Raw genomic sequence first — 26,340 nt, forward strand, 5'->3', positions numbered from 1 at the left:
ACTCGACACCCACTGGTTATACCAATGTGAGCTAGCTAGCTGCGTCCTGTGTTGCTGCTCAGTTTGGCCACACGACTTGTGCATCTATTTTGGTATCTTCTGAGCTCGCTATCAGTACCCTGGCCACACCAGTGCATTTGAACATGGATCTGAGGGCTTGACTCACCTTGGTGAGTTTTTTTTGTTTCTTCAACTTCAAGAGAAAAACTTTGTATACCATGAATGACAACCGCTAACTAGAATTTATTATCAGCAGGTGATTCTGCACTGGATTCTTGGATTCTACATTGAGGATTTGTGTTTGATACCACAGTCTAGATTGGATGGTTACACTCAGCATGAAAGACCCATCACCAAGGTGAGGGAGCAGTGTGATTATATGGATGCTTACAAAGACATGAAAAATACTGAGGGCCAGCACACAGAATATCATATAGTTTAAGTTTTAGATTTGGGTTAAACATTAATGTCCAAAAACACCTATACAGCATAAGGCCCCCCCGGCATGTTTGCATTTTACTTCTATAAAATCACTGCACATACAGTCATATCATTTACACTAATATTTACACATCTGTAAGGAAAATATAAAATGATATTCCAATGGCTGCGCCTTTATACAGTATAGTTAACTGGGCTACCACATTCCTTGGGTATAAATACACAAGCAGATGCTGGGAAAGTACCGCGGTTGCTAACTGATCTCTGGTTATGAGAGCTGGAAGACTGTTGGCGACCAAAGTCTCCTGGAAAGCCAAAACATTCTATAAGTCAGACTTAAGATACACTATAGGGTGAGTTCTAGCAATTTTACCTGATTGTTTGGTTCGAATAACAACAACAACAATAATATTAATAATAATGATTTGTCTTATTGGCTGTTGTATACTCTTCAAATCATCCTTGACTGTGAACATAAATGGGTCTTATCAACTGAGATTACTTTCAAACTATACAGTTTTAATGTACAGATACAATCAAACACATCACTGAATCATTGAATGTCTGTGTTTATATTTGTCTCAATCCTCATCTGCTTATAAGGAGAGTCATGGTTTCGCAGATAGTTGAAGAGTTGAGTTATATGCCAGTGGCTATGCTCCCAGGTCAGGACATATAAATGGGTTAATGAGCTATTCTAAGACCTCACCCAGATAGCTAAAGTAAGCTACAGTAGAGCAGCTGCTGCTGAGGCGCTCTGTGATTGGTGTGATGATTTACTTGCCTGCGCTGTGTGGTGTAAACTTGCTGGCAAGAATATTGTTCTAGAGCTTTGCAGAGGTATTGCCTATATATTAATCCAACAAATTCATGAAATAAGAAAAAGATGTGATTGCATTTGAAAGGGACAAATGTGAAGTGTGAGTCTTTCCTTTGAAATGCACACACATGAACAACAGAAATGTTCATCTTTTCTAACAACGTTCCCATAAATGGACTAGGAGATGTTCTCACAGCCACCAACAGTATGTTTAGTACTCACAGCTTAAGGCACCATACAGTGCTTAAAATAGCCAAGTGCATGGTATGAAGTGTTTGTCTGCTGCCTCCATAGTGATAGCATGGCCAAAGCCGGCACATGTTGTGTACATAAATGTCATCAGTGCAACTACAGTGTTCAAAACCTTTTATAGTAATCATATTAATCAAACAACATTTTTGTTAGATTTTTAACTGCACAAATGCTGAAATGATAACTGCTTACACTGTGTGAGTAAGTAGATTGGTTTACTTTTAAACACTGACTCTGATTTCACTGTCTTTTTTAAGGAGGTTTACATATACCACCACTTCCCTAATGTCCACCTGAGCTGGAAGAAAACCAAAGGATCTGCAGAGCTGCAGCAGCTGTAGAGGAGGCAAGACAGGTGATGCACGAGACAGAAAGAAAGTTGTTGACATCATGAGCTGTGTGGAAAAGCGACACATGAGCCATCGGGTGGGGAGCATGCTCCACCATCGCTTCCCCAACGGCTTTACCGACTTGTTCATGGACGAAACTGATCGCGAAGTCAGCACTCTCACCGATCGAGCCTTCCGAAGTCTCTGCGTTGGAGATGACGCAGTTTACAATGATGAGTTCTTGTATGGATACTCCCCTTTCAGCTGCCACAAACCTTTGGTGGGGGAGCCTCTTAAAAAAACTCATCAGAAGGAATCGAAAAAGCAAGGGCATAACAAAAATGACAAAAATTATGCCCAGCCATGGAAACAGCAGCAACAGAATATATCCCACATGTCATCTTTCCTCAAGGCATTAAGTGCAACAGAGGAAAGCTGTGAGGGCATGTTAATCAAAAATGGAGGTATGACAGACTCTAAGGGGGAATCATGGGATAAGTCTGCACTTCGCAGCATCCAAAGAGAACTTTCGGAATTCTCCTCGGATTATCACACCAATCTCACAGATGGACATTACAAGAACCATCATCGACATCACTCTGGTGATGGTTCATCAAACAAAACAGGCAAAGATGTTGCCCTTCCCTCAGGGAAATCCTCAAAGATCAAAAATGGGAAATCCACTGTCAAACTAAGGAAACTTAACATCAAAAACTTTTTCCTCCACAGTGAGTTTAGCCCTTTCCAAACATGGAGAGATTTTAACCAGTTCTCTTTTGGCCAAGAGGACACAGTTCTCCCCACAGATAATATCCCTAAATGGTACGACTTGCCTTTTTACAAGGAGCTGACAGAGGCACACAGAAAAAAGACTCTGGATACAGAGGAGGCGCAGTTGTGCCAGAAAGCGATAGTTCAGCCCCCTCCTCCGACTGCTCCTAAACCCATCCCTCCTCCTCCTCCTCCGCCAAAGGTCCTGCCAAAGCCCTCAGCTACTCCGGCTGAGAAGAGGTGCTCATCAGATGGAGGGGATGGGAGTGCTGCTCCCTGGCGGCGGAACAGGTCCAGGGCAAAAAGTGTGATTCCAGTCAATCAGCCTGGGATACCACCTCAGGAAAATAGTTCAAAAACAGTGGATGAAAGTCTTTTGTTGGTCAAAAAGGAAGCCAGATCTGTGGAGGTGAAAGAAGTTGAGGAAATCAGCTCTTTGGCGTCTACTCCATTCAGCATCTGCCAGCTGATGACTCCCCTCATTCCCTCCAGACAACCAACAGAAACATCCGAAATCCTTCAGGCTGTCCTCTCGCCCTATGCCCTTGACCTTCCACTAAGACCGCACTCTGAAGCCAAACTGATCCCTGAACCTCCAGTTAAGCGGGACAGCTACAAATCACTTGCCTCTAGCATCCTCTTCAACCTCAAAGACAACAGGAAAAGGGTGAAAAGCCGTTACAGCCCGCCTAAATTCAAAACTTTAGAAGTTCCTGAGGGTGGCACCCTTTCTCCACAATCAGATTATCTGAAACATCCACAAGCTGGCTCTGAGGGCAGTGCGTCTGGCTTCAGCACTCCTGCCATTTTAAAAGACGGACAGACTGTTTGCAGTCCTGTTTTGGAATCTAACAGCACCCCAACTGTTGGTCTTACTAAGCATGGTACTGACGGACCTCTTTCAGATGATTATTTGTTATCAAATCTACTACAAACCAAAAGGGAGGCTACAGGAAACAGTAGTCTTGGTGAGGAGATCTCCCCCTTTATACACTCAAAAAAGACCAAGGGTCCCAAGGCTAAAAAGCAAAACTACCCTTCTCTGAATTTGTACAAGAAAGCCAGCCCTGTTGACAGTGATATGAAATATCTTCAAGTCCCTCTGAGCACTGGTGCTCCTATACACATAGACCAACCAACTGAGACAAATGAAATTTCACCACTCATGCTAAACAAAGAACTCTCTCCAAAAGCACTGCCAACAAACACAGGGCTTTCACCAAATACTTTAAATGTCAACAAAGATCGGTCACCCACAATTTCACCCCGTGCACTTGAGAAAGAGGGGTTGTCATCAGATGTATCAGTAAGGAAAAGACCACCAAATGTAGCAGACAAAGCAAAACGACCTGTGAAACACATAAAAGAAAAAGACTTTGGAGCGCAGCCTGTTAGTTCTAAGGGAAAAGATACTAGTGGCCAACCCATGAGTACAATGGATGTGGTCAGAGCAGCAAGGGAAGCAATTAATGCAGCCAAAAATAAAGCTCTATCTGCAGCTCAGTCAGAGAGCATCAATAATCCCATATCTGACATAGAAGAACTAAGGGAGAAAGAAATAGATAAGAAGGTTGCCTATTCAAAAGAAATGTTTGACAGCAAGAGTTCTGTACCAGACAACAACAATGTTTCATCACAAAGTAGAAATGAAGCAACTGGTGCAACACTGGTTGGCAAAAAAGATAATGTCAAGAAAGAGCCCCCACCAGTTCCTAAGAGAAATTTTGCTAAATCTGATATTCAACTCTCTCTTGACAAGCAGCAAATGCATAATGTTGACAGACTCACTAATGGTGATTCGGGGGATGCGAAACTAGAGCCACCAAAAGAAAATGAATCTGTCCAGAAACAGAGTAAACTCAAACATGTATTCTCAGCCAGACAGAACAATTATATAAAATGTCAGAGATATGTAGTGACGGACGATGAACAAGGAGAGGAGTTTGAGGAAGGTGATCTGAAAGTGAACACAAGAATGGAGGCCAATGAGGAGATTATGCCACTCAGGGAAATGAGAGACAGTGAGCATATAATTAATGATTTGCATGCTTTGAAAGAGCTAGAGAGAGCAAGACTTGGCGATCGTATTCTCGAGAACGCAAAGAACAAATTAGGTGTTATTAACATAGATGAGGAGGCGAGGGCTAAGAATGATTTGATATCAAGGGAGCTAAGGAATATTAAGAAGGGTATGCTGTCTATGAGAGGGAACACATCAGCTAAGAGAGAACTATTTGCAAATAAAAAGAAGGAGAAGAGCAAGCAGGAGGCTTTCACAAACATTGACAGTAATGTCATAGTGAACAAAGCACTTATAAATGACAATTATGACAAAGCCAAAATGGCACTTGAGGAGATCATCTCAGAAAGGCAGATGAGAAAGAATAAATTCACAGAGCAGGATGCAAATCCAATATTTGATGAGAATGCTAGTGATGAAAGTTATGTAACAAGGGTACAGCAATGTGAAAAGGCTATGAAAGATTCTATGACAGAGACCAAGGAAAAACAAAATGGCAGCATTCTTACACTAAAAGAGAAAGATTTGAAAGAGAGGTTAGGTGATCTGAGAGACCACAATCACTTGAGGCAGATTCTGTCGCAAACAGAACCTCAACTTGGTGAGACTTACAGATCAGGTGAAAGGATAGCGCTACCTAGCATGGATAAGACTGGCAATGAGCTAAACACGCTCCTAAAAACTAAAGCTAAACATGTTAATGATAAACTAACTGATAATCTTAGCTATGAATCAGAAGAGGTGAATTTGAGACATATTGTGAGACAGATATCTGAGGAAAGCGGAGAAAATCTGATGAACCAAAATGAAGGCAAAATGGGAGATGCTCCTCCTGTTCCTCCTAGGAGCAAAAAGGGAGGGAATAGAGGAGATGGAAGTGTTACTAAGGAGATAAATAGTTTGAAAGATGTAGTAGAAGAGGATATCAGGAGTACAGGCTCAGAAAAACAAGAAGCAGATAGTGGCCTGTCCGTAAAAGAGGTGTCCGGTCAAAGTGAAACCAGTTCTGATAAAGAGAGGTGGGATATGGTACACAATGCAAATTTAAAATATATTACTGTAACCGATGCAGTTATATGTGAGTCCCTTTTACCTTTAAAATACCCACAATATGAAAATCCATTGTGTTTATCACCAGAGTTTAGAGGAAATGAAAATAAGGCAAATAACTTGCAAGCAGATACGAGCCCCACAAGGGAAGTCACATTTGAAAATAACAATGCCAAGGCACAGGAAACGTACAAGGTAAAGCGGAAGGCTCCTTTAAAACCAGACCATTTAAAAACACCAAATGACAATGTAATTAACAGTTTAGTGGCAGAAGAACCTGACAAAATAAATAGAGCTAATGAGGAAATAAATGTGGATGCAGAGGCTCTAAGTGAAATCCCCAGGAATATAATTTCACCCTTACTATTGGTAAACGGTATTAGCGTCAATCAGAGCCCACCTGATCAAGCCAGCTTGTCCTCAAAATCCTCCTACTTCTCTGTAGAGAGTGCACTGCACAGAAATACTGAGACTGAGTCAAATGTTTACCACTCTCTGGAGAACTTGATTGGAGAGGTGGAAGAGGTTGATGAGGTGACGTGGAATATTTCAGAAAACACAAAACAGGATTCGGACAGGATGGAAATGGAATATTATTCTTTAAGTGATCATGAAAACGAGCCAGAAGTTGTAAAGCGACCGTTAAAATCACCTCAAAAAGAGAGAGAAGTACCATACAAGGACAGCAAAGAAAGAAAAAATACCACTACAGATCAAAGCTTAATTTATGATGAAAATAATCAGACACCAATGTCACCCTCCAACACTTTCTCACCAACTTTGGGGATCCCTGCCTTATTTAAGGTCAAAGACAACACTTTCAGTAATAAGTTGAAAAAGACTGTACAACCCTGGTCACCAAGAAGGAGTCTGAGTGGTTCAGAGAGGGGGGAGGAGGAGTTACATCACGTAAAGGAAAATCCAGAGCTCCCTTCAGCTAATGAACCAGCCACCAGTGGTAGCACACCAATCCCAGATGAAATCTTCAAACCTAAAGAGATTTCATCAAACAGTTCCCCTCCCCTGCAGCTGTCTCCTTCAAATCTGCAAAGTGAAAACCCAGAGAAACCACAAGTTGCAGGGTTCCTCACTGTCCCACAGGAGGAAGACAGATTTTCTGGGGTGAGTCCATCATCTGAAGGCATGGAGAGCTTAACAACCAGCACAGCTGACACAGCTGATGAAATGGGAATGAACGCTGGAGTGCTGGTAGTGCATGAAGTGTCAAAGGTTCCCAGTGAACATTCTGGGTCCACCTGCAGTGGTAATGAAAGCCAAACAGGGCTGCCCAAACCACCAGCTGTCTTACCCAAATCTGAAAAGGCTGTCCTCAAAGCCATTAAGCTGGCAAATAGAAGGATGAAGAAGGAGGAGGCCCAGAAGTCCTCCCTCAAGTCGTCTCAAAGCAACAGCAAACACAGAGTGGATAGACACAAGAGTGACAAATCTGAGCACAAAAGCAGCAGCAGCAGCAGTAGAAATAGCAAGAGCAGTGAGAAAAAACACAGAGAAAAGATTGAAGATGGTCATCGTAAAAGTGAAAGTCACCATGGCAAAAACAGCGATGACAGGAGTGAGCAACTACTCTATGAAAGAAGAGGCCACAACAGTGAAAACCACCTTCACGACAGAACAGACATGAGCCACAAGACTCGGAGACAGAGCCACGATTCATTGGAAAGCAATAACCAGAACAATGAAACACTACCAAGTATTGCAACAGAAAGGCAAGGCCGCAGCAGCAACAGACACATTCGAGATAAGCCACAGCAAAGACACTACAGTAGTGATAGGGTCATCAGTAATGTACCTGTGTACAAAGCTCATGTCAGCGAGAGACCCACATCGGACAGGCCGATCCATCGATCACAAAGCATTGATAGGTACTTAGGAGATAAAGTGGAGCGCAGGCTCAGCGCCGATATGTCAGTCACCGAGAAGTTTGATCCAAGAACCCAGCGCATTGAGAAATCCATTATGGATGAGCTTCAGCAGAGAGGCCGAGCCAGAGACAAGGCGAGTCGAGACAACCCATTGAGAAGGAGTCACAGTATTGATGCGTACAGCACCGAAGTACCTCACCCTTCGACCCTGTCCCGTCAGTCAAGCCACACCAGCCAGCTTTCTCGCCAGTCTAGTATTGAGCACGCCATTGTTACCCAGTCCTTTCCTATGACCCAACGTAAGCTCCTCCAGGATCCAGAATCCGGGCAGTACTTCTTTGTAGACATGCCCGTACAAGTCAAAACGAAAACTTTCTTTGATCCTCAAACAGGAAGTTATGTGCAGTTGCCAGTCCAGCCGCCAGAGGGTGCTGTTCCTCAGGCATCCCCCTTGGAGGTTTTGACCCCACCTCTGGTTGTTTACCACAGCTTCGTCCCGGTGCCTCTGTCTCCCATGGCTCAGAAAGCTACCATCCAAGCCCCTCATATGGCGCCAGAGGAGTTTGAGCAGAGACACCTGGAAAGGTCGGGGCAAACGCATTGTGAGGAGAGGCATCCATATTTAGAGCCTGTCTATGGTAAACACGACCACATGTTAGGGGAGTTTCTAGGCACTGAGGAGCTGGACTGTCCGAGCTGATAGGCCTTGAGGTTTGAAATGAAAAATCCCCCCTCTGCTTATGCTGTTTTGTTTCATCAAATTGTGGTGTTCATTGCATTCCAGGGATTATTTTGTGATCAAGTGTTGTAAGTTGTTTTGGTGCTCCCACCTTCGCAGACTTGCTGCGTAGTCTACTTTTACTCTAGTCAGTGATTTCCTACATTTGCCAAGGATTTTAAGCAAGCAACATTTCATTGATGAATTCTCCGTGTTGGACTGCTGAATGCTGGTATAAGATGGCAACTCTAGAAAGAAGCCCTTGAACATCTGCTGTTTAACACCATTGTAGCTGCGATGGCGATATTTCAAAGTGATGTTTGGCCTGTTATATACAGAAAAAGAAAAATACACCATAAGCAACAAAATTGATCCAAAAATGCAAAGTACATCGCCAATACCCGTTTAATTTTGAACAGTGTTTCAGGGTGGATTTTTCCTTCAAGGTTAAGTGTCTGATCCTTGTATTGCTTTACTTGCCCTAACTTACATGAGACACAGAAGCTGTGTAGGCTTTGCAAAGCTTCCGAGGCCTCGAGCTGTTTTGTAAAGAGGATTGAGTTTGACTTGAGTGTAAACTAACAGGAGATATTGAATTTGTTAATGAATGATAGTTGTCGTCGAATGCTGTTGTTTGAATGTGGGTTAATGGATTTGTGTAAGATAATGTGCAATTTTTGAGAAAAATAAGTGGCATGGACGATCCATGTACATAATGTATTTAAGTGTAAACAGAGAGGGTAAGCTTGAATGTAAATGTGGAATATTTATTGTAAATGCTGAGAGTTTGTGATATACAACTACAGTGATATTGGGGTCTCCACTACTTTTCAGGTATTGAGGCTTTTTGTTTTATTACCTGCAAAGTTTGTTGCCTTTCTTTTTTCACCAGACAGTTTGCAGTCATTTAAGTTATCATTAGAGATACTTGAAACAATACAACAAACAAACAGAATTCATTCAAAATTGTTTTGTATGTTATTGATTTCAGCTGATCATGTCCACACAAATACATTTTTAAAACATTTTGCATGCTAAAGTTGAAATTGCAGTTACACCTGTTGAACGTGTTTGACACAACACAAATTTCATTTATACTGTCTAAAAGCTTCAAAGCTTGAAATGTTTTTTAATATGCAGAGGACATGAAGGAGAATTGGTTTTGCAAGTTTGTTGCATTGGATTTTTTCTAAACTAGAATAAAGCAGGGCTGTATTGTGTCTGTGATCCATTCCAATAAAAAACAACTGTTGTAACAGACTTTTAGTGTTATTAATTTGTGTTATTTGTCATCTAAAGCATATGTCTAAACAATATAAACAATTATATTCAAAACTACTGAACCTCTTTTAAAAACACTATGATTAGAACTGTTGTGATTAGTGATTCAATTATCATTCAATTACAGATAACAGTGACATTTTTTGTATAATGCTCTCAGCAAGCAATGAAACCCCACATGTTCATAAATGTTTATTACATTGGGGTAATTAACTCCTGATTAACAAAAAATTACAAATTTATTTATGAGTGAACAATTATTCTACAAGGATGTTTTTAATTTGGAACAGGTTTAAAGTTGTTCTATAATTGGCCTTGCTTAAGATTTTGTGTATTTTGAGGCAGCTTTTCAAAATGTTATTAAAATCTGATCCAGATGCTGCAGAATTACATTATGGAGTAGGTGTGTAGTCTTCAACTAGACCTCTATCTCGCCATCTGTTGGTTAGTTACTGTAGTGACAGGAGTGAACTAGATGAGAAAAAGATGAGAAACAGCCTTTATGTTGCTTTTATGTACTAATCGGCAACTATACAAATAAGAACTTGAAGACAAAATGCAGAGTCTGTTTGGACGATTCTTTCAGTCTGGATGAAACTTTCAATTTCCTTACTAACTGTTTTGAATGATAGAGGTTTACAAGGGCCCGATTCTAATTCAATATCCAGCTGCCTATCCTGCTCTGGTTTTGATGGTTTGTATAGCCTAGTAAAATCTGAACATTTAATACTGTTTCTAACCTATGTTAGAAATGTATAGGCTGTGAAGTTTTTACTATGACTATTTACATTTCAATTTATTTCACGTCTTTTTAATTTTGCCTTTCACCACCTTTTTGACTTGTGACAACACAACTTCTAACTAACACAACTAATTTGTGCTTTTGTGTTTTAAAATTGTAGAAACCACATTCAAATTTGAATGTGGGACGGGGTTACCCAATCCAAATCCCTGTTTGGGAGGTCTAAACAACAGTTTAACAGCACATAATGCTCAGATGTAATCAAATCCAAGTACTGACATCCTAGCTAGTTAATAACATAGTCCGAGAGAAGAAGTTGTGGTAGGTTATTAGATATTTTATGAACACCTTACCATGGGCTGGCTTCAGAAGACCTCAGGGTTGGTCCACGGGGTCCCCCAGTAAAATATGTTATAATTCAACTTCAGTTTGAACTTAAGTAACTCCCCCTACTAACCAGCAGCAATCTGTGCATTACTAACCCATGACTAAGTACTAAAACTAATCTCAACTAAGGATTGTTAAAACTGTACATTTTCAACTCCGGTATTCAGGTCTATTGTAAATCTATTTGGGCATCCTTTCATGAAAAGTTTTGGAATTCCAGGACTAAGCTAGACAAAGGATCACTGATTAATAGTTGAGGAATAGTTGTTTTATTTCTCAAATAATACAATATTTAAACATATGAACGAAAATACAATGTTTTAATCAACTCAAGCAAACCAAATCATCTCCCCATCCCTCATTGTCCCAGTGTTAAAGAGTGCAGGAGATGCACAGCCAGTCAGTGACAGCCGCAGCTTAATGCCACCATGTCGTCATACTGCTTCAAAACCACGTTCTCCTCATCATCAAAATATAACAAACTAATGGACTGGAGTCTGTCGGGGACACAGCAGGGTGCTCCCACCTCATCACTAGAGAGCTTGAGTGCATGCATGATGGAGCGCACTGTGGCGTGGTTGGTCGCTCTCAGGTTTCCCCCCAGGGGGAACGGGCAGGAGCCCTTGCAGTGGTAGGCGTTGTATCCCCGAGGAGAGATGATCCAGCCAGACCAGCCAATCTCCTCAAAGTCAACGAAGAGGGGAACCCGCTGGCAGGACTGGGAGCGGCCGTGGGGCAAGAAACCTGGAGATGCGCGTCTTCTCCTGCTGCGGTGGTCATGGAGTTCAGGTGCTGCTGCTGCAGGTTGGACTTGTCCTATGGAAAGAGGAAGATGAATCACATTGGATTAGAATAGCATCATAAAAAAAAGTAATTCATTTTTGGGCTTTTTTGGCATCTGCACTATTCATAGCACAGACAGATGAATTTGCTAAATTCAAACAAAATGTCAACTTTTAAAGCCATTTGACAGCAATGACCTAAACTTCAGAGTCTTAAGTTGATTGTACTACAAGACAAACAATATGCATGTATGTGACATGATACTGATTTATGTAATAAGAACACACATTTGATGGATGTACACAGTAAAAAATGTAACCTTGATGCTGCTCTGATTCACATAAATTCAGTAGAATCTACAGGTTTTAATCCAAGCCCATCACTAAAACATATAATTGATTTCACAGACTGCTTCCCCCTCTTCTCCTAAATTATAAGAAAAGACTGGCAACACTTTACTTTAAGTCCCCCTATTTAGCAGAGCAAGTAGTATATAAACATTTAGTAAGTGTTTTATAACACACTATAATGTAGTTGGAAGCAGATATACGTGTTTATTAATGTATTTGCCAACAACTTTAACTCCTCCAGTGGGCTGGTGTATAAACATATAATGAATGGCAATATAGTCATAATAATATAAAATATATCTTTATAGGAGATGTTATAGCTGACAAATGCTGTGCATTAATAAACACTTAACAATGTCCTTATTGCTGCCTACAACTACATTATAATGTGTTATAAACCATTTATTAAATATTTGTATAGCAGTTGTTGAGCTTGCTAGCTTAATAGAAGCAGGGGGTATGAGATTGGCTGAAGGGTGAAAGGGCAGTGACAGTAAAAGAAAGTGAAAGTGACATCATGAAATAAAAAGTGGCATTGTGGAATAAAACTTGACATGAAATGTGTTATCGGGAAAATGGCATGAAATAAGAACAGACTTTTGAAAAAGGGCATTTTGAAATAAAATGTCATGAAATCAAAATTATATCCAATAAAATTCTGCTATTATGAAATAACACTTCATATTCATATTAATGAGTTGAGTTTTAAGAATTTCTTCAATTATTTCACAAATTGTTGGTTCAGTATATATATTTTACACAATTTATTCATATGATCATTTATTTCATAATGTCTTTTTAAAATGTATTTAATATTGAGCAATTTGGGGTTCCATGCGAAATGTCTATGCTACTAAAAAGCAAAATAAATACAGATAAAACATACTCTAATGCCCATGCTCAGTACCTTCCACCCTAACACACCCATACGACTACCATCACCTTACCCAGGTATGACTGGTTTGATGCTCCTGTCCTCCCGTCATCTGAGAATATGACCAGGTAGGCATTCGTGTCTGTCAGCTCGCCATTCTGCTTAGAGGAGGACACCACTGACTCCATCCAGTTACCAGAAGGAAGTGTGGTCACCACAAGGATGCCGTTATTCTCCTGGCTGTTGCGGATCCACTTTGACACCTGACATTCAGAACATGATTGAACAGGTTAAACACATAAACAAAGAAATACTTAATACACTTCTCAGTAACAAATGATGTCTCACTCTAATCAAACACAGATCTTAATACATTTAGTTATGCATTAAGTCATGCAAATGAACATAAAACTTGTAAGAATTCAGTAAATATTTGAACAATGATGGGGATTTTTCTTTTTTTTATCATAAGGCCAGAAAATAAAATATACAACAAAGTAAACAAAAATTAGGGAGGGTGTTACCGTTTGAGTGACATTGAAGACTTCCCATCCCTGTGTGTAAAGGGGCACCAGTCTGGAGGTGATGAGGTTTCCTCTCCACGGCTTCACTCGGCTGTCCAGCACCTCATATAGATCCACCTGGACGGTCACAACACAAAGCTGTTAGTTCGCTAAACAGTGTCCATAAAGGGCCATTTTCTCATCAAAACTTCCTAACCTCAGTTTACTAAATGAAAGACAATAAAACAAGATAACTGTTCTTATTTGGTCAGTGTGGTAAAGTACACAAAATACTGCTCAGAATAATAAACGTATGTGTCATATAACTCTCTGGTGATGTTTGCACTTTGCACAAGTTATGACTTACTCGAAAAATTAAATATCTACGAGAGAACACATTAAAGATAATGTCACACAAAAGGCATTTTACCTTATAGAAATGAGGCCCATATGACTTTCCGTGGTAAAACTTCTGTTTCTTTCTGAACCAACGGAGCTCCGCTTTGATCATTCTCTCCTTTCTGCCGAAAGACGACAGGTTGAAGAAGTGAAACCTCTCTCCAGCATGACCTGCAGGCCGAGAAAGATATTAAATAAGATTAAAATAATCTTCTGATAAAAAATGCAACAAAGTCTTAAAAATTTGCTGTTTAACAGGCACAATAGCCGCGCGTAATCGTGCGTAATTGCACGTTTAACAACAATTGCGCACTCCAGTCCATAATATTCAGTGCTGCTGTATGGCCAAATGTTGACTAAAATCAAATAAATATCTTTTCCAATATACATTCTCACAAAACAATTGTAATTCGTACGTAAATGTCAGTTTGATTGGTTTTACTCACCTTTATCCTCGAAACTCCGCACTATGTTTCCTTCAAGAATATCCTTCTGGCTTTTCGGGGTCCCATCGGAGACTGACACCGCGTTAAAAAGATCCAACATAAACTGAGGCGCCTTCTTGTGATGAGCCACCGCTGGACCTCGAGGTAAATCCTTCAGATGGACCAACGCGTCCAGTTTCTTGCTCGCCGTCTTCGTTGCATCCAACCCTTCCTGGCGCCCTGCTGTCCCTCTGTCCTGCAGGATAGCGAGCAGGGTGACGCATCTCAGCTGGAGAGCGAGGACGAGCCACAGGCGCAGAGCTCCTGCTGTCATTTTAGCGAGAGTGGACTGAGGTCTACACCTGTGGGACGGCGGGTGATAAGGGCGACCCGCTGCCTTTGATGACAGGCGGCCCCTGTATTCAACTAACACCAGGAGATGATTGGGCCGTGATTGATGGTGGTGCAAAAAAACAAACAAAACAAAACACACACAAAGGAAAGGTGAAAATGACCCGAGAGTCAGCTATAAAAATAAAAATAAATAAATGACACTTGGCCTTCATTTGTATGTCCAGAAGGCCATTTGGCTTATTTGACGTGTTCAGCAGACTTTTATCAGAAAGCAGACATGTTTGTAGAGATATAGACGGTTTTCTAAGTCATCAATGCAGGCTGTTAAAAGGCCATTAAATAGTATATAAATTATATAAATATAATAGTAATAATAATACATCCTTCTGATAAGAGTCACCCTAGAAACTACTAGCCTATAAAATATTGTGTCGAAATAACCCGTTTGACCTCACAACACATTATTACTGAATATGGATGGTGTCTGCATTACTGAATAGATGAAAAAAAGATAAGAGACAGTGAATAAATGCATCAATAACATGCTGTATGCAAATATGTGGGAATAATAGCTTATATGTTTCATTTAATTAATTTAATATTAAATATGAAGGATTAAACCTCATTATGCATAGGAAACGTGTTTTTTTATTACACTGCTGCATTACAGTTGTTTTATAATAGGGACCAATTAGCGGGCCAACCAAATAAAGTTATCCCATTACGATGTTTTGTCGCCGGTGCTCCTCATCATGTGTTTCTCGGCCCAGTTGTCTGTTATCAGTATGAGGCCAGTTGCGAGAGAGCAAACGAACAGCCGAGCCGTGACGCAAATGAAGCGCGTTTTCAAAAGCTGCTTGTTAATGCGCACATTTCCACCAAACGCAGCCGGTCATCGTGTCCCCCTTCCCCCCTCCCTCCCTTCCCTCCTCCGTTACTGTTTGGACAATGACTCAGAGTTAACACCGAAATCAACACGACATGTTTATTCCTCCGTTAAGATGAATCCGAGATGATCTCCAATCAATCAGGTCGAACAAAAGGGATCAAATTCCCAAGATCATCATGCTGATCAATAGCCCGGTCTCTCCCCTATTGTTAATCAAAGTCATGGGGATTACGCAGGAATGATGATCCCCTCATTTAGGGGCCATTACTCACGTTTAAGGCCCCATTGTGAATGGGCCTTTTTCTGATTTCTCTTGTATCACCCAGTAGCCACGCTGTCAGATAAACCACAGGACAGATTATAGCTATAAACACTGTAAACTACAAGATACCAGGAGATCAGATGATGATTGGATTTGCTAAAACAGGACTCTTTCTCCATTTCACTGTATAATATCCTTTTTAAATAAAAAGTGAAGGTCACACTCTCAACTTTGTTATCCGGGGAAAAAAGTTAGACAAAGTATTATATGTGATTAATCAAATGCTAATGACAAACTTAAGGTATATATCAGGAAGAAAAGAACTGCTTTTAGGGTGGCATACCTTTCTTTAAATTGAAATTTCCTGCTAAACTAAGGAAATTAGATGCTGAGGAAGCCATTACTTAAGGTGCAGTGAAAAGCAGCAGAGGCCATGCGTCTTCCTGTGATGTATGGGATTGTGTTCCTCTGTACATGTGTACTGTATGTGACATCTGGCACGTGAACGTATATGAGACAGCTGGTGGGTGTGGGATGTCCTCAAATGTTTACACTGACCATGTGCTGATCACAGATAGACTTAAAGGGAAGCCCTCTGACGTAGATTTATATGTAGACAGTGTACTGTGCATATGGCTGAATTTACAGATATACAGCAACCTCTACAATTTAGCAGGGAGCTATAGATAGGAGATTTTGTTAGATTTTTAGAGAAAGATATGAAAGGTATCATGTTATTTTTTTAATTAAAGGAATAGGTTGACATTTTGGGAAATATGTTTATTTGCTTTCTTAGATGCAATGATTGATACCACTCTTATATTTATCAGTTAAACATGAAGCTACAGCTAAGAGACAGTTAGCTTAGCTTAGCATAAAGACTGGTGGCAGGAGGATACAGCTAGCCTGGTTAGTCGTGTCATGGAACATACCTTGGCTGGGAGCAGTGACTTCCTCTCTGCTGGTTGCCTGCGCAACCTTGCGGTGAGGACGAGACTCCAGGAAGTCACTGCTCCCGGCCAAACAAAACAGTTGGCACATAACACCTTGTAGAACCTCAACTTGACGTCTTTACACTGCGAAACAAACAACATATGACATGTTATATATATGCCAGGTGGATTTTGTAACCTTTGGACAGAGCCAAGCTAGCTGTTTTCTCCCTGCTTCCAGTCTTTATGCTAAGCTACGCTAACATGGCTGCTGGCTGTAGCTTCATATTTAACAGATATAAGAGTGGTATGCATCTTCACATCACATCTTAACTCTTTTCAGAATGTAAGTCAGCTGTCAAAAATGAATAACCAGGACAGAAGTCTAATAAAAATATAAATAATCAATATTAAGGTGTGATCACTTGGGTAAGCACTAAAACAAAGTGTAAGCAGGATGCACGACTCTTGTGGATCATCTAACTAGAGTAGTGAATCGGTTCCACCCCTGCGACATCAGTCATGAGTAACGGACAGGAAATGCGGGCACTACAAATCGAAGCAACAACAATATACAGGTGAGTTGCCAAACTGAAGAGTTTGATTTGGCTCTTATCATATGACCTATGAATGTTTAAGGCCAGCTTGAGCTCTGCGTGAAAAAACTCAGCCCTCTTATTGATTTGAATGGAGCCAGCGGGGGCCGCCAATGGCTCCAGCAAAAAAGTTGAACGTGGCTCAACTTTTGCTGCAACGTGACGTCATCCAGCAAGGCACTGCATTGGCCTATCAAATACATGCAAGTGCACATTCCTGGTTATGTTGATCATGCTGTATTTCTACTGTTACCCCACGGTTGTCATGGTGAAAGATAAAACAATTCCTGCCGTGATAACTTCACAGAGTTGCAAACTCCTGTCCGTGAGTATTATGCAGTGTTTAGGTGTCAAGTCTTTAAACACATCAATCTGTTACTCCAACTGGACTTCCTGCATCGTATTTTTTTTGTCTCACCGGTACCTTAAACAACCCGCCCCCACCAACGCAACCCCTGAGTTGTTTTAACAATGGGCTGTTTCCGGTCTGAATGCCTGCTAAGAGTCACCAGCAGCCCCCAGAGGCTATGCTTTTCCTTTTACCCACCTGGACCAAAGTGCATTAAAAAGACCAACTGACGTAACTATGCATGGCATTTACTGCTGTTTTCATAGTACATCACCCAGCTAGCTAATGTGATAAATCAGTCAACTAGACTAAACTATAACTAAGATATTAAGATAGTTAGGCTAGATGGACTAGTGTGACTAGATTGCATTTTTCTTTCCAGTCAGAAGCAACAGTGCTAATCTTCATGCTATTAGCCTCCTCGTCTCCTCTTTTTAGTCAAAGGGCTGGAAGCAGAAAAACTTACAACCAACCAATGTTCCAACGCTGTTTAAGCCACTGTTACTTACTTACTGTGAACTCACATACATATTTCACAAGCTTTAGCTTGTTTATCATATTAACTCGGTAACTTGGAGCCTGAATCTGAAGTGTTGGTGGTTCAGGATTTACTTTTCCCTCATCCAGACTCAGCAGATAAATGTAAAAAAAACTAAATGTATAGGATGTGATGTAAATATCCCTTGTGTAATTTGGGGTTAGTGTCCATGTAGTGACCTGGTTTAGGATGTAACAGAATGTACTGTAACTGTCTGGTTAAATTAGATTTAGTGCTTTAAGCCTTTTTCACAGGAGACATTTTGACTTCTTGTCTGAAAAGCACAGGTGTTACTTATAACATTAGCGATGGCTCTGATCTGTTCACGTGTCCCAGGAAGCCATGACAGTGTGACAGTGAGCCAGCATGCACGATACCAGGACCCTGGACCAAGCAGCTAAATGGAATTCAGCCATTATTCATTTTATTATTTACACCTGTGTCTGTGACATGTCAAAATGTGTTCTGTGAAAAGGACCACTTCCACTCAGTCTCCAACACTGATCACATCTGTGCTTGGCTACACATCCACACTACCTGACATTTCAGCTATACTTACGTTTACACCAAAATCTCAGCATTACTTTGCAAGTGCTTTAGCAGACACGAGACTAATGTCTTCTGCTTCTTATTAACTGTACATCACTAACTTTTGGATGCAGTGCTGTCAATTGAACAGCAGATGGTGTTATTGACTTAGGCATGGTGAAAATAAGAAGGCGCTGGCTCCTCAATTTCATATGTATGATGCATTTCTTCACATAGTTTTAAAATGATATGACTATCACTCTTTCCATATAAAAACCCCATAAATGCAATTTCTGTGGTTTTCTTGTTTTTTAATTTCAATTGAAGGATTTGGTATTCTCAGACCACATGGTGTCTTGAATAAAGTTTCGTTGGATAAACTCATAAATACATGTTGCTCAAGCTAAACAGCAAGGTTTCGCTTGAAAGCGGCATCTAAGGTAACATAATTTAAAGGAAATTCAAATCCTGAATGGCAAGTTATTTATATGTAAATTGAGTCATATTTTTGTATAGTTGAATATTTGTCCTCCAAATCCACTGATCTGCTGTTAAGTCCCCAGATGTTGAGCTGTTACAGGATTTTACAATTGCTAAGTAACATTTCTCTAGTTCACTTTTTCAAAACATTTCACACAGTTCTCTTTAATCTCACATCCATGATTTATATATCACAGAAATGAATCAGATATGTTGCAATATTCTTCATTGGGCTTTTTTTGGTGCCATTTTTGCATAGAGTAATTCCAAGTGCACAAAATGAAACTAAAGTAATTCCAGTAATGCGATACAAAACTATACATATTCACTATACATACTTGTATAGGAGAGCTACAGATATACAATAATACATCAGTACTAGTCAACCCTGTCTTTTGCATTTCACAGCCACATCACACCTTCTGTCCTCTCTTGCAATCCACCTGGGAAAGGATCCTTTTGCATGCCTGATCCATCCCCGACAGTCTTCTGCAGATATGTGCAGACACTCAGCATTCATTGTGTCCAGGAGAGACATCTGATCATGTGGCTGGTGGTCATAAACTTTCCACCTCCATGCAGAAAAGAATTCCTCTGTGGGGTTGAGGAATGGAGAGTAAGGTGGAAGGAAACGTGACATCATCCTGCGATGGGCTGTAAACCACTCTGTGACTGGAAGAGACGGTAAAACGCCACATCGTCCCATACAATTATAAAACGTTCTGGATTCTGCCTCACTTGCCACCTTTGATCACCTGGCACAAGTCTTTTATAGAGGTCATCAAGGGAAGAAAATATGCGCACAGTGTCCCAGTTAGGAGTTTATGCATTTTTATTTTTTTTATTTCTTTTTAGTTATGTTGTAGAACGTAAATTTAACAGTTTTGACAACAATATGTAAGTTTGGTGGTTGAGTTGAAATGTGACTTAGCAGTTATAAAAAACTGTAAGACTTTTACAGACTGGCTTGTCTGTAATCTCTGTAATTACATTTTAGTTAATGTTGAATTTAAGGTATTTTTGCCTGAGAAAAGATGCACAGCATGTTGGCGAGGAACCCCTCAGATCTATCAGGCAGAGTGGATGTTGCATTAGCTTTAGTGTGCTGTTGTCTACTCTCTCACCCAGGGCTGCCTGGCTCCACATCTGACAGTGTGTCCATGTGTTAATGACTTCACCTTGTGTTAAATACCTCTACTGAGGCAATTAGAGACACATGGAAGGCATTTGCTACAAGTGCTGGCCACTGCTGCAACTCTGTTTGAATGAATAATGAAGAGGAATACAATCACAGCAAAAGTGGAAACATATGACACGGGTGTCGAAGTCAGCCACAATGTAATGTGATTAAAAAAAAAAGCATCTCTAATGCGTCCAACCACAAACAAGCAGGGTCAGCTGTCATTTTCAGTGTCTGAAATGTCCATTTTAACCACGAGGGTCTGTCATCTCTCTCTGTTGTTGCTGAGGTTACAGGGCCCCCACTATAACTAATACTGTCATTGATAGATGGTTGGTGACCAGTCAGAAGTGCAACAACATCTGCCTCATGTTATCTCATCATATACAATACATTATTACTTCATGGCTAAAGGAATAGATCGACATTTTGGGAACGATAGATGAGAAGTTAGATGAGAAGATCAATAGGCTGCCACACTTTTGTTGTTCACTTCATGTTTGTATGCTAAATATGAAGCGAGAGCAAGCAAGCGGTTAGCTTAGCATAAAGACTGGAAACAGAAGGAAGCAGCTAAGCTGGCTCTGTCCAAAGGTAAAAAAAAATCCCTCTGCTTACTAATTAACAGAAGGTAACTGTGCCTAGCCAAGAAATAGTTCCAGCACGTAACCCCTCATAAAATCACAAACTGTCATCTAATTACGTTTCAGTTTTTGTACAGATTCAACAAAGCTCATTAGTGAGCTTCAGAGGCAGCTGACAGAGCCAGACTAGCTGTTTCCCCCATTTCTAGTCTTTATGCTAAGCTAAGCTAACTGCTTGCTGGCGCTTGCTTCGTATTTGTCAGATTCAGAATCAGAAATACTTTATTGATCCCTGAGGGGAAACTCTTTTGTTACAGCAGCTCACTATCACGTCAGTGCACACAGGAATAGAAGTACTAAGCAAAAAATATAATACACTATAATACAGGTCAGAAAATAAATTAAGTACCAAGTGGGTATAAGTATAAAGTTAAAATAAGTGTGAAGTACAAAGTGGGTTTACCGGTTGATAATAATAATGCGGTATAAAGTACGGTATAAAGTAATAGTAAATAGTGAACTGTTAAGTGTAGCTTATTAAGATTATAATGAGACGGAGGATATTGTGATTATCACACAGACATACGAGTGGTATTGATCTTCTCATTTAACTTTTGGCGAGAAAGTGAATAGGTCTATTCCTTAGATTTTGCCACTTCAGAATTGAAACCCTTCTAAAAATTTAAATCACAGTCTGGCTGTTGGAGCAGAATTAGCTTGTTAGTGCGACGCAACAAACTCCCCCACAGGGGCAGGAATGCTAGCAACAGCTAACTCTGCTGTGTTGAGGGCAGACAGCTTTAAATGCTCTTTGAGGCAAAGGCATTTCACATTTGCTGTTCCAAACACCAGCTCTCGAGGCTGCTGCGTCTAGCAATAATTCGCTTTTAATGTCAGCGTTTTTTCACACTCAGATCCTTGGTCCTGAGTGATAAATGTTTGCTAAATGAATGCTTAGTTTTGGACCAAAGCCTGAAGTGAAAGTGAAAGGACAGTTTGTACAGGTTGGGTATGACTGTATAACTAAGCAAGAACCCAAAAATGACACCGTCCTGTCTTTGTCAGGTTAATTACAGCATACAAGGTCAGAAGATTAACGATAATAATAACTATTTGTATAGCACCTATCTTGCACAGATGCAGCCCAAAGTGCTTTACAAAACAGGATTAAAAACAATATTAGGCAGAAAACAAAATTAAAATAAACAATATCAATCAATAAAACATTTGATAACAATACAATACAACATAAAAACAATACCAGTAAAACCAACAGGAAAAAACAGAAAAAAAAAACAGAAATCGACCTCACCAGATTTCTTGTGGGAAACATTAGGAACTTCTAAAAGAAAGGCAGCGGAGGGTCTGAGAGTTCTGGTTGGAACATAAGCTCAAAGGCAGTCTCTGACATAGATAGGAAGGTGCTAGGTTATGTAAGGCTTTCTAAACAAGTAAAAAGACTTTTAAATCAATTCTATTATTTTCTGTTCTCTTTTTTTGGTAGCCTGGTAAAAAGGGAGTTGTAGTAATTAAAGTAACTTGTCTAAAGTCTAAAACCACTCCCAGATCCATAACTTGTTTCTTAATCTGTTTGGACAGACAACCAAACATTGACTGCAGTCACGTTCTTTGTACTTACGATCCTACAAGTAGAATCTCAAGTACAGCGTAGAAAAAACACGAAACAGAGATATACAATTGTATTTCATCTGCATAACAGCAATATTTGATATTATTCTGACTAATAATGTTTCCTAGAGGGAGCATAAAGAAAATGCCTTATTGCCTTATCGAGGAGCTCCATAATCAATATCAAATGTCTGTGACACAACAGGTCAACAGGTCATTTACTACCTTTAATAAAGCAAAACTAAATTCCTCCTTTATTCCTTTATCCATCATAAACAGAAAAACAGATATTTGCACTCGGTAGCTAAATCAAATAAGCAATAGTGTTTATTTGAATATACAGTATGTGTAATGTGACATTTCATCAATGAATGATTTTCTATAACTTCTGCATACTATTATCATTACATTATTAACTATGCTATTGACGGTAAGGCTAACTACTTCATTTCAATTCAAGATACCAAGTTTGTAAATGTAGCTTCTGCGGTCTGGCTTCAGCCATGACAGTCCTTCCCAGCTCACTAGCTACTCTGAGTATTTTCCAAGTAGGATAAGGATCACATGAATTTTGGTATATCCCATTAATGCGTTGCTCTTTAAAAGCAAAATGTCACACCTGTGGTTTCAGATGTTCCCATATATAATGCATCAACTGCACAAAGATACTGTAGCTTGCAGTGGTGTTATAAATGCAATAAATGGATTGAACCCATTTTACACACTGATGGCTAACTGCTCCTATTACACATTCTTGAAAGACCTTGTAAGTATTGTTCCATTGCTCTGGGTGTGACGTCCTTGTGTGTAATGATGTGTTACGAATAATCAGCTGACTCCGCAGGTTTTCGACTACTGCATCAATGCCCATGACAGCTATTATATATATATTCAGCAAACAAAACGTCATGAAACAATAGTAAGTAAAAATAAGTGAAACTTTATTTATATAGCACTTTATAGACTCTATTGCTCCAAATATATACAGTAAATTGTGTGTCCTTAAATTCATCTATGAAGTCCAACTAATAGTCCAACTGCAAATAAATAGCATCTTTTTTGGTCTGCTATAGCATACATATCTGCTCTGTAAACCACATGTCCCGTGTTCTCCTTTGAAAACAAAAAAAATCAAAACCAAAAGGGAGACATTTATATTTTATATCTTTTGGTTTCATGATGTTACCAACCAATTTTTGCATTCTGAGACTCTGAACAACAACCACATTAGCTTTCCTGCTGAAGTCTCTTTTTTTTCTAACTTACAAACATGAACACACGTCCTGCACCTTAGCTTGTTGAACAAGCGACCAAACATTCAGCGGGGAAAAGTGCACTGCTAAAGTCAGTTTTCAGGCTAGGTAGCTAATTAGGTGATCAGCGCCAACACATTAAACAGGATGTAAACGTACCCACAAATGCCACTTGGGTCCGATTAGATGCTGGCGATAAACTGCGCTGCTGATGTACACATTAGTCCTTTATTTAAATGTTGCACATTCCCCTTCTGTTTACATTTCTTCAAAGTCCTTGAGCATATTCCTCATCTTTGCAAACTCAGTAGCAGTTATCGCACACTGGAAGGCTGAACTGGTGATGCAGTTTCTTAACTCTGCATCCTCCTCAGGGATTGGAATGATATTGATAATGGAGTTTAACAGTTCCCTCACTCCCCACTGTATGGTCAGAGTCACATCCATAACTTCCTTGCTCCTTTTTGCCAGTTCAGCTGCTTGCCTAAGAAGCAGCTGAAGTTGTTGTGTTTTCATCAGAATTGTTTTTGCCTGTGCTCCCGTTGTTGTCATTAATGAGGATGATTTTTCATGCAACGCCTCAGACACCATGTTAATTTCATCCAGGACATTCTTTTGTAGTTCAACTAATGTCATGAATTCTTTTACCAACTGTTCCACAGTTGTTATTCTTATTTTCTCTGTCAGTGCCGCGATTACACGTACTGTGATAATAGCTGCACCTCCACCAAATGCTATAGCCATTCCAAGTGCTGCCATATTTGCTGCTCCTTCACCGCCTAATAACCCATGTCCTAACAAAACTGCAGCTACTACCACAATTCCAAGTCCTCCAAAAACTGCGCAGATCTTTATAGTTTTGTTTGTGTCTTCCTGCATCTCTTTCACTTCTCCAGCTATCTCGCCAAGCTCACCTACAATGGCTTGCATTCTTTTTCCCTTAACATCATACAGGTTAATAAATAATCTCCCGGTTTCACTTAGTCTGTATAGTAGATACGACAAATGTGGTTGTAATTGTCTGGCCATTTTGAGAAAGACCCCAATCAATTAAATCTGTGTAAAAATGAGTGCAAAGTCTGAAAAGCTCAGCTTAGTGACCTACAGGTGAAAGAGGCCAGTGTTTCAGTCCACTGGGTGTTCTGTATTGGTTGTCGCTCCACTGTACTTGCCTGTAATTTGAAAAGAGGTCCGTTAGTTAGACTTTCACCAAGGTACAACCACCGGATATAGCGTTTTATCATTTTGCACAAACACAAACAAACAAATTCAAACACCTTTTAATACAATACAATTCAACAGCAACACAACGAACAGACAACGAAACTTGCATAACTGATAATGTGCGTTAACTGCTTGCATAATGCCAGACTTACACAAAAATAGTTACGTTGCATCAGATATTTACACTGCGGCTTCAGATGTTCTTTTTTCTGCAACCTTAAAACACTGAAAGATAAGAGACAGATCAGACAGTATCAATATTTCCACCAAAAATGTTGTGGCAAGGGCAAAGTGCAAAGTACAGGAAACGTTAACAGTAAGTTTTACCTTGTTGCTTTCACATTCAAATTGTTTTATTGTAATGATTTTCTCTCAGGAAGACAAGGAAGCAGTTAAAAATGTGTCATCGGTGCAGTGGTCAGTCATCCTTGATGCAGAAATCTGGATGACCTGAGGAGATACAGTAAATATGCCACACAGCTGTTAACTGGATGTCAAACATGACAAAAATGACATGCTCCAGGTACACCAAGATTAATAGACTGCACCAACTTTCACCTGGATAGTCTCATTTATTTTTTTAAAAACCAAAAACAAAGGCCATCAGCATAATTGGAAAGATTCTAATATCTCATACCATTTTTACACATAGTGGCTTTCAAAACGGGTTTTCTTTACTTCACACTTCAGGAAAACTCGCTTCTTCTCACAGATGTGGACAGCAGGAAATAGTCTCTAAATAAATAGGTTCCTTTAACTCCTCTGCATTTTTTGGTTCTTTGCTCTCGAAATGAAGACAGTAGAAAAATGGCATCTATGAACAAGCTACTCTTTATAAAGACATGGCATATCAAGTTTAGCTGGATAGGAGAAACAGAAACAAACACTGATAATGTTTGCATCTTTCATCAACAGGAAACATTTTAAACAGCAAGTACTCACTAACTAAGTAAATCAAATTGGGCAAGTTAGCCAATAATTAAGGTCAGGACATAAAAATAATCATGTAAATTGAATTAAAATGGCTTACATGACACTTGATCCTTTCCGTTGTTTGTGCCTTTTCACAAAATACACTGACAAGGATCTCTGTCTCTCAGCAGTCCACGTCTTCAGTCACATGCCTCTGTTGTGACACATGCCAACATTCATCCACCCAACCCACTGTCAGTATAAAACAGAAAGTAAAAAAGCAAGCGCTTATAGTTTCATCTGGCAGCGAGGTGTGTTCGCTGATAGGAACACGAAACCTAAAAAACCCAACTCAACGTGTCCAAAGATTTTTAAGCTAGAAATGTGCAAACAATGGCGACAACAGATAGCATGAGAGGGGGAAAAGTGTTGAAAGCTAATACACGCCACCATCTATTGGCTCAAGGATGCTTATGAAATACCCACCCAGCACTGAGACAAGTTTGACCCAATATTCCAAATTTTCCATTATCATTATATTGTCCTTTTTTTGTTTTTCCAAATTTAAATCAAAATAAAACAGATTTATACATTTAAAACTA

The 26,340-nt window shown here is 39.9% G+C and overlaps 2 protein-coding genes and 1 long non-coding RNA gene across 5 annotated transcripts; 1 reads left to right on the forward strand and 2 right to left on the reverse strand.

Moving 5' to 3' along the window:
* LOC122867690 lies at positions 1–9,544 on the forward strand. 3 transcript variants are annotated; one of them, XM_044178807.1, is made up of 3 exons: positions 1–170; positions 254–358; positions 1,771–9,544. In XM_044178807.1, the coding sequence occupies exon 3, from the start codon at positions 1,904–1,906 to the stop codon at positions 8,264–8,266; it is 6,363 nt and encodes a 2,120-aa protein (XP_044034742.1). In that variant the 5' UTR covers positions 1–170; positions 254–358; positions 1,771–1,903; the 3' UTR covers positions 8,267–9,544. The 3 variants fall into 3 exon arrangements, with proteins under 3 accessions (XP_044034742.1, XP_044034743.1, XP_044034744.1); XM_044178808.1 differs by having other exon boundaries at positions 257–358; XM_044178809.1 differs by lacking the exon at positions 254–358.
* A 1,407-nt stretch (positions 9,545–10,951) lies between these two features.
* LOC122867609 (bone morphogenetic protein 2-like) lies at positions 10,952–14,414 on the reverse strand. The gene is made up of 5 exons (XM_044178602.1): positions 14,050–14,414; positions 13,635–13,774; positions 13,226–13,342; positions 12,775–12,964; positions 10,952–11,510 (listed from the first exon to the last, which is right to left on the reverse strand). The coding sequence occupies exons 1-5, from the start codon at positions 14,360–14,362 to the stop codon at positions 11,095–11,097; spliced, it is 1,176 nt and encodes a 391-aa protein (XP_044034537.1). The 5' UTR covers positions 14,363–14,414; the 3' UTR covers positions 10,952–11,094.
* Positions 14,415–23,268: 8,854 nt separating this feature from the next.
* Positions 23,269–26,006, reverse strand: LOC122868038. Its single transcript, XR_006376036.1, has 4 exons — positions 25,857–26,006; positions 25,154–25,276; positions 24,979–25,051; positions 23,269–24,774 (listed from the first exon to the last, which is right to left on the reverse strand). It is a non-coding gene; the product is annotated as an uncharacterized LOC122868038 (long non-coding RNA).
* Positions 26,007–26,340: the final 334 nt, after the last annotated feature.

This window comes from Siniperca chuatsi, linkage group LG20 (assembly GCF_020085105.1).
Source record: "Siniperca chuatsi isolate FFG_IHB_CAS linkage group LG20, ASM2008510v1, whole genome shotgun sequence".
In the NCBI taxonomy this organism is placed as follows: domain Eukaryota; kingdom Metazoa; phylum Chordata; class Actinopteri; order Centrarchiformes; family Sinipercidae; genus Siniperca; species Siniperca chuatsi.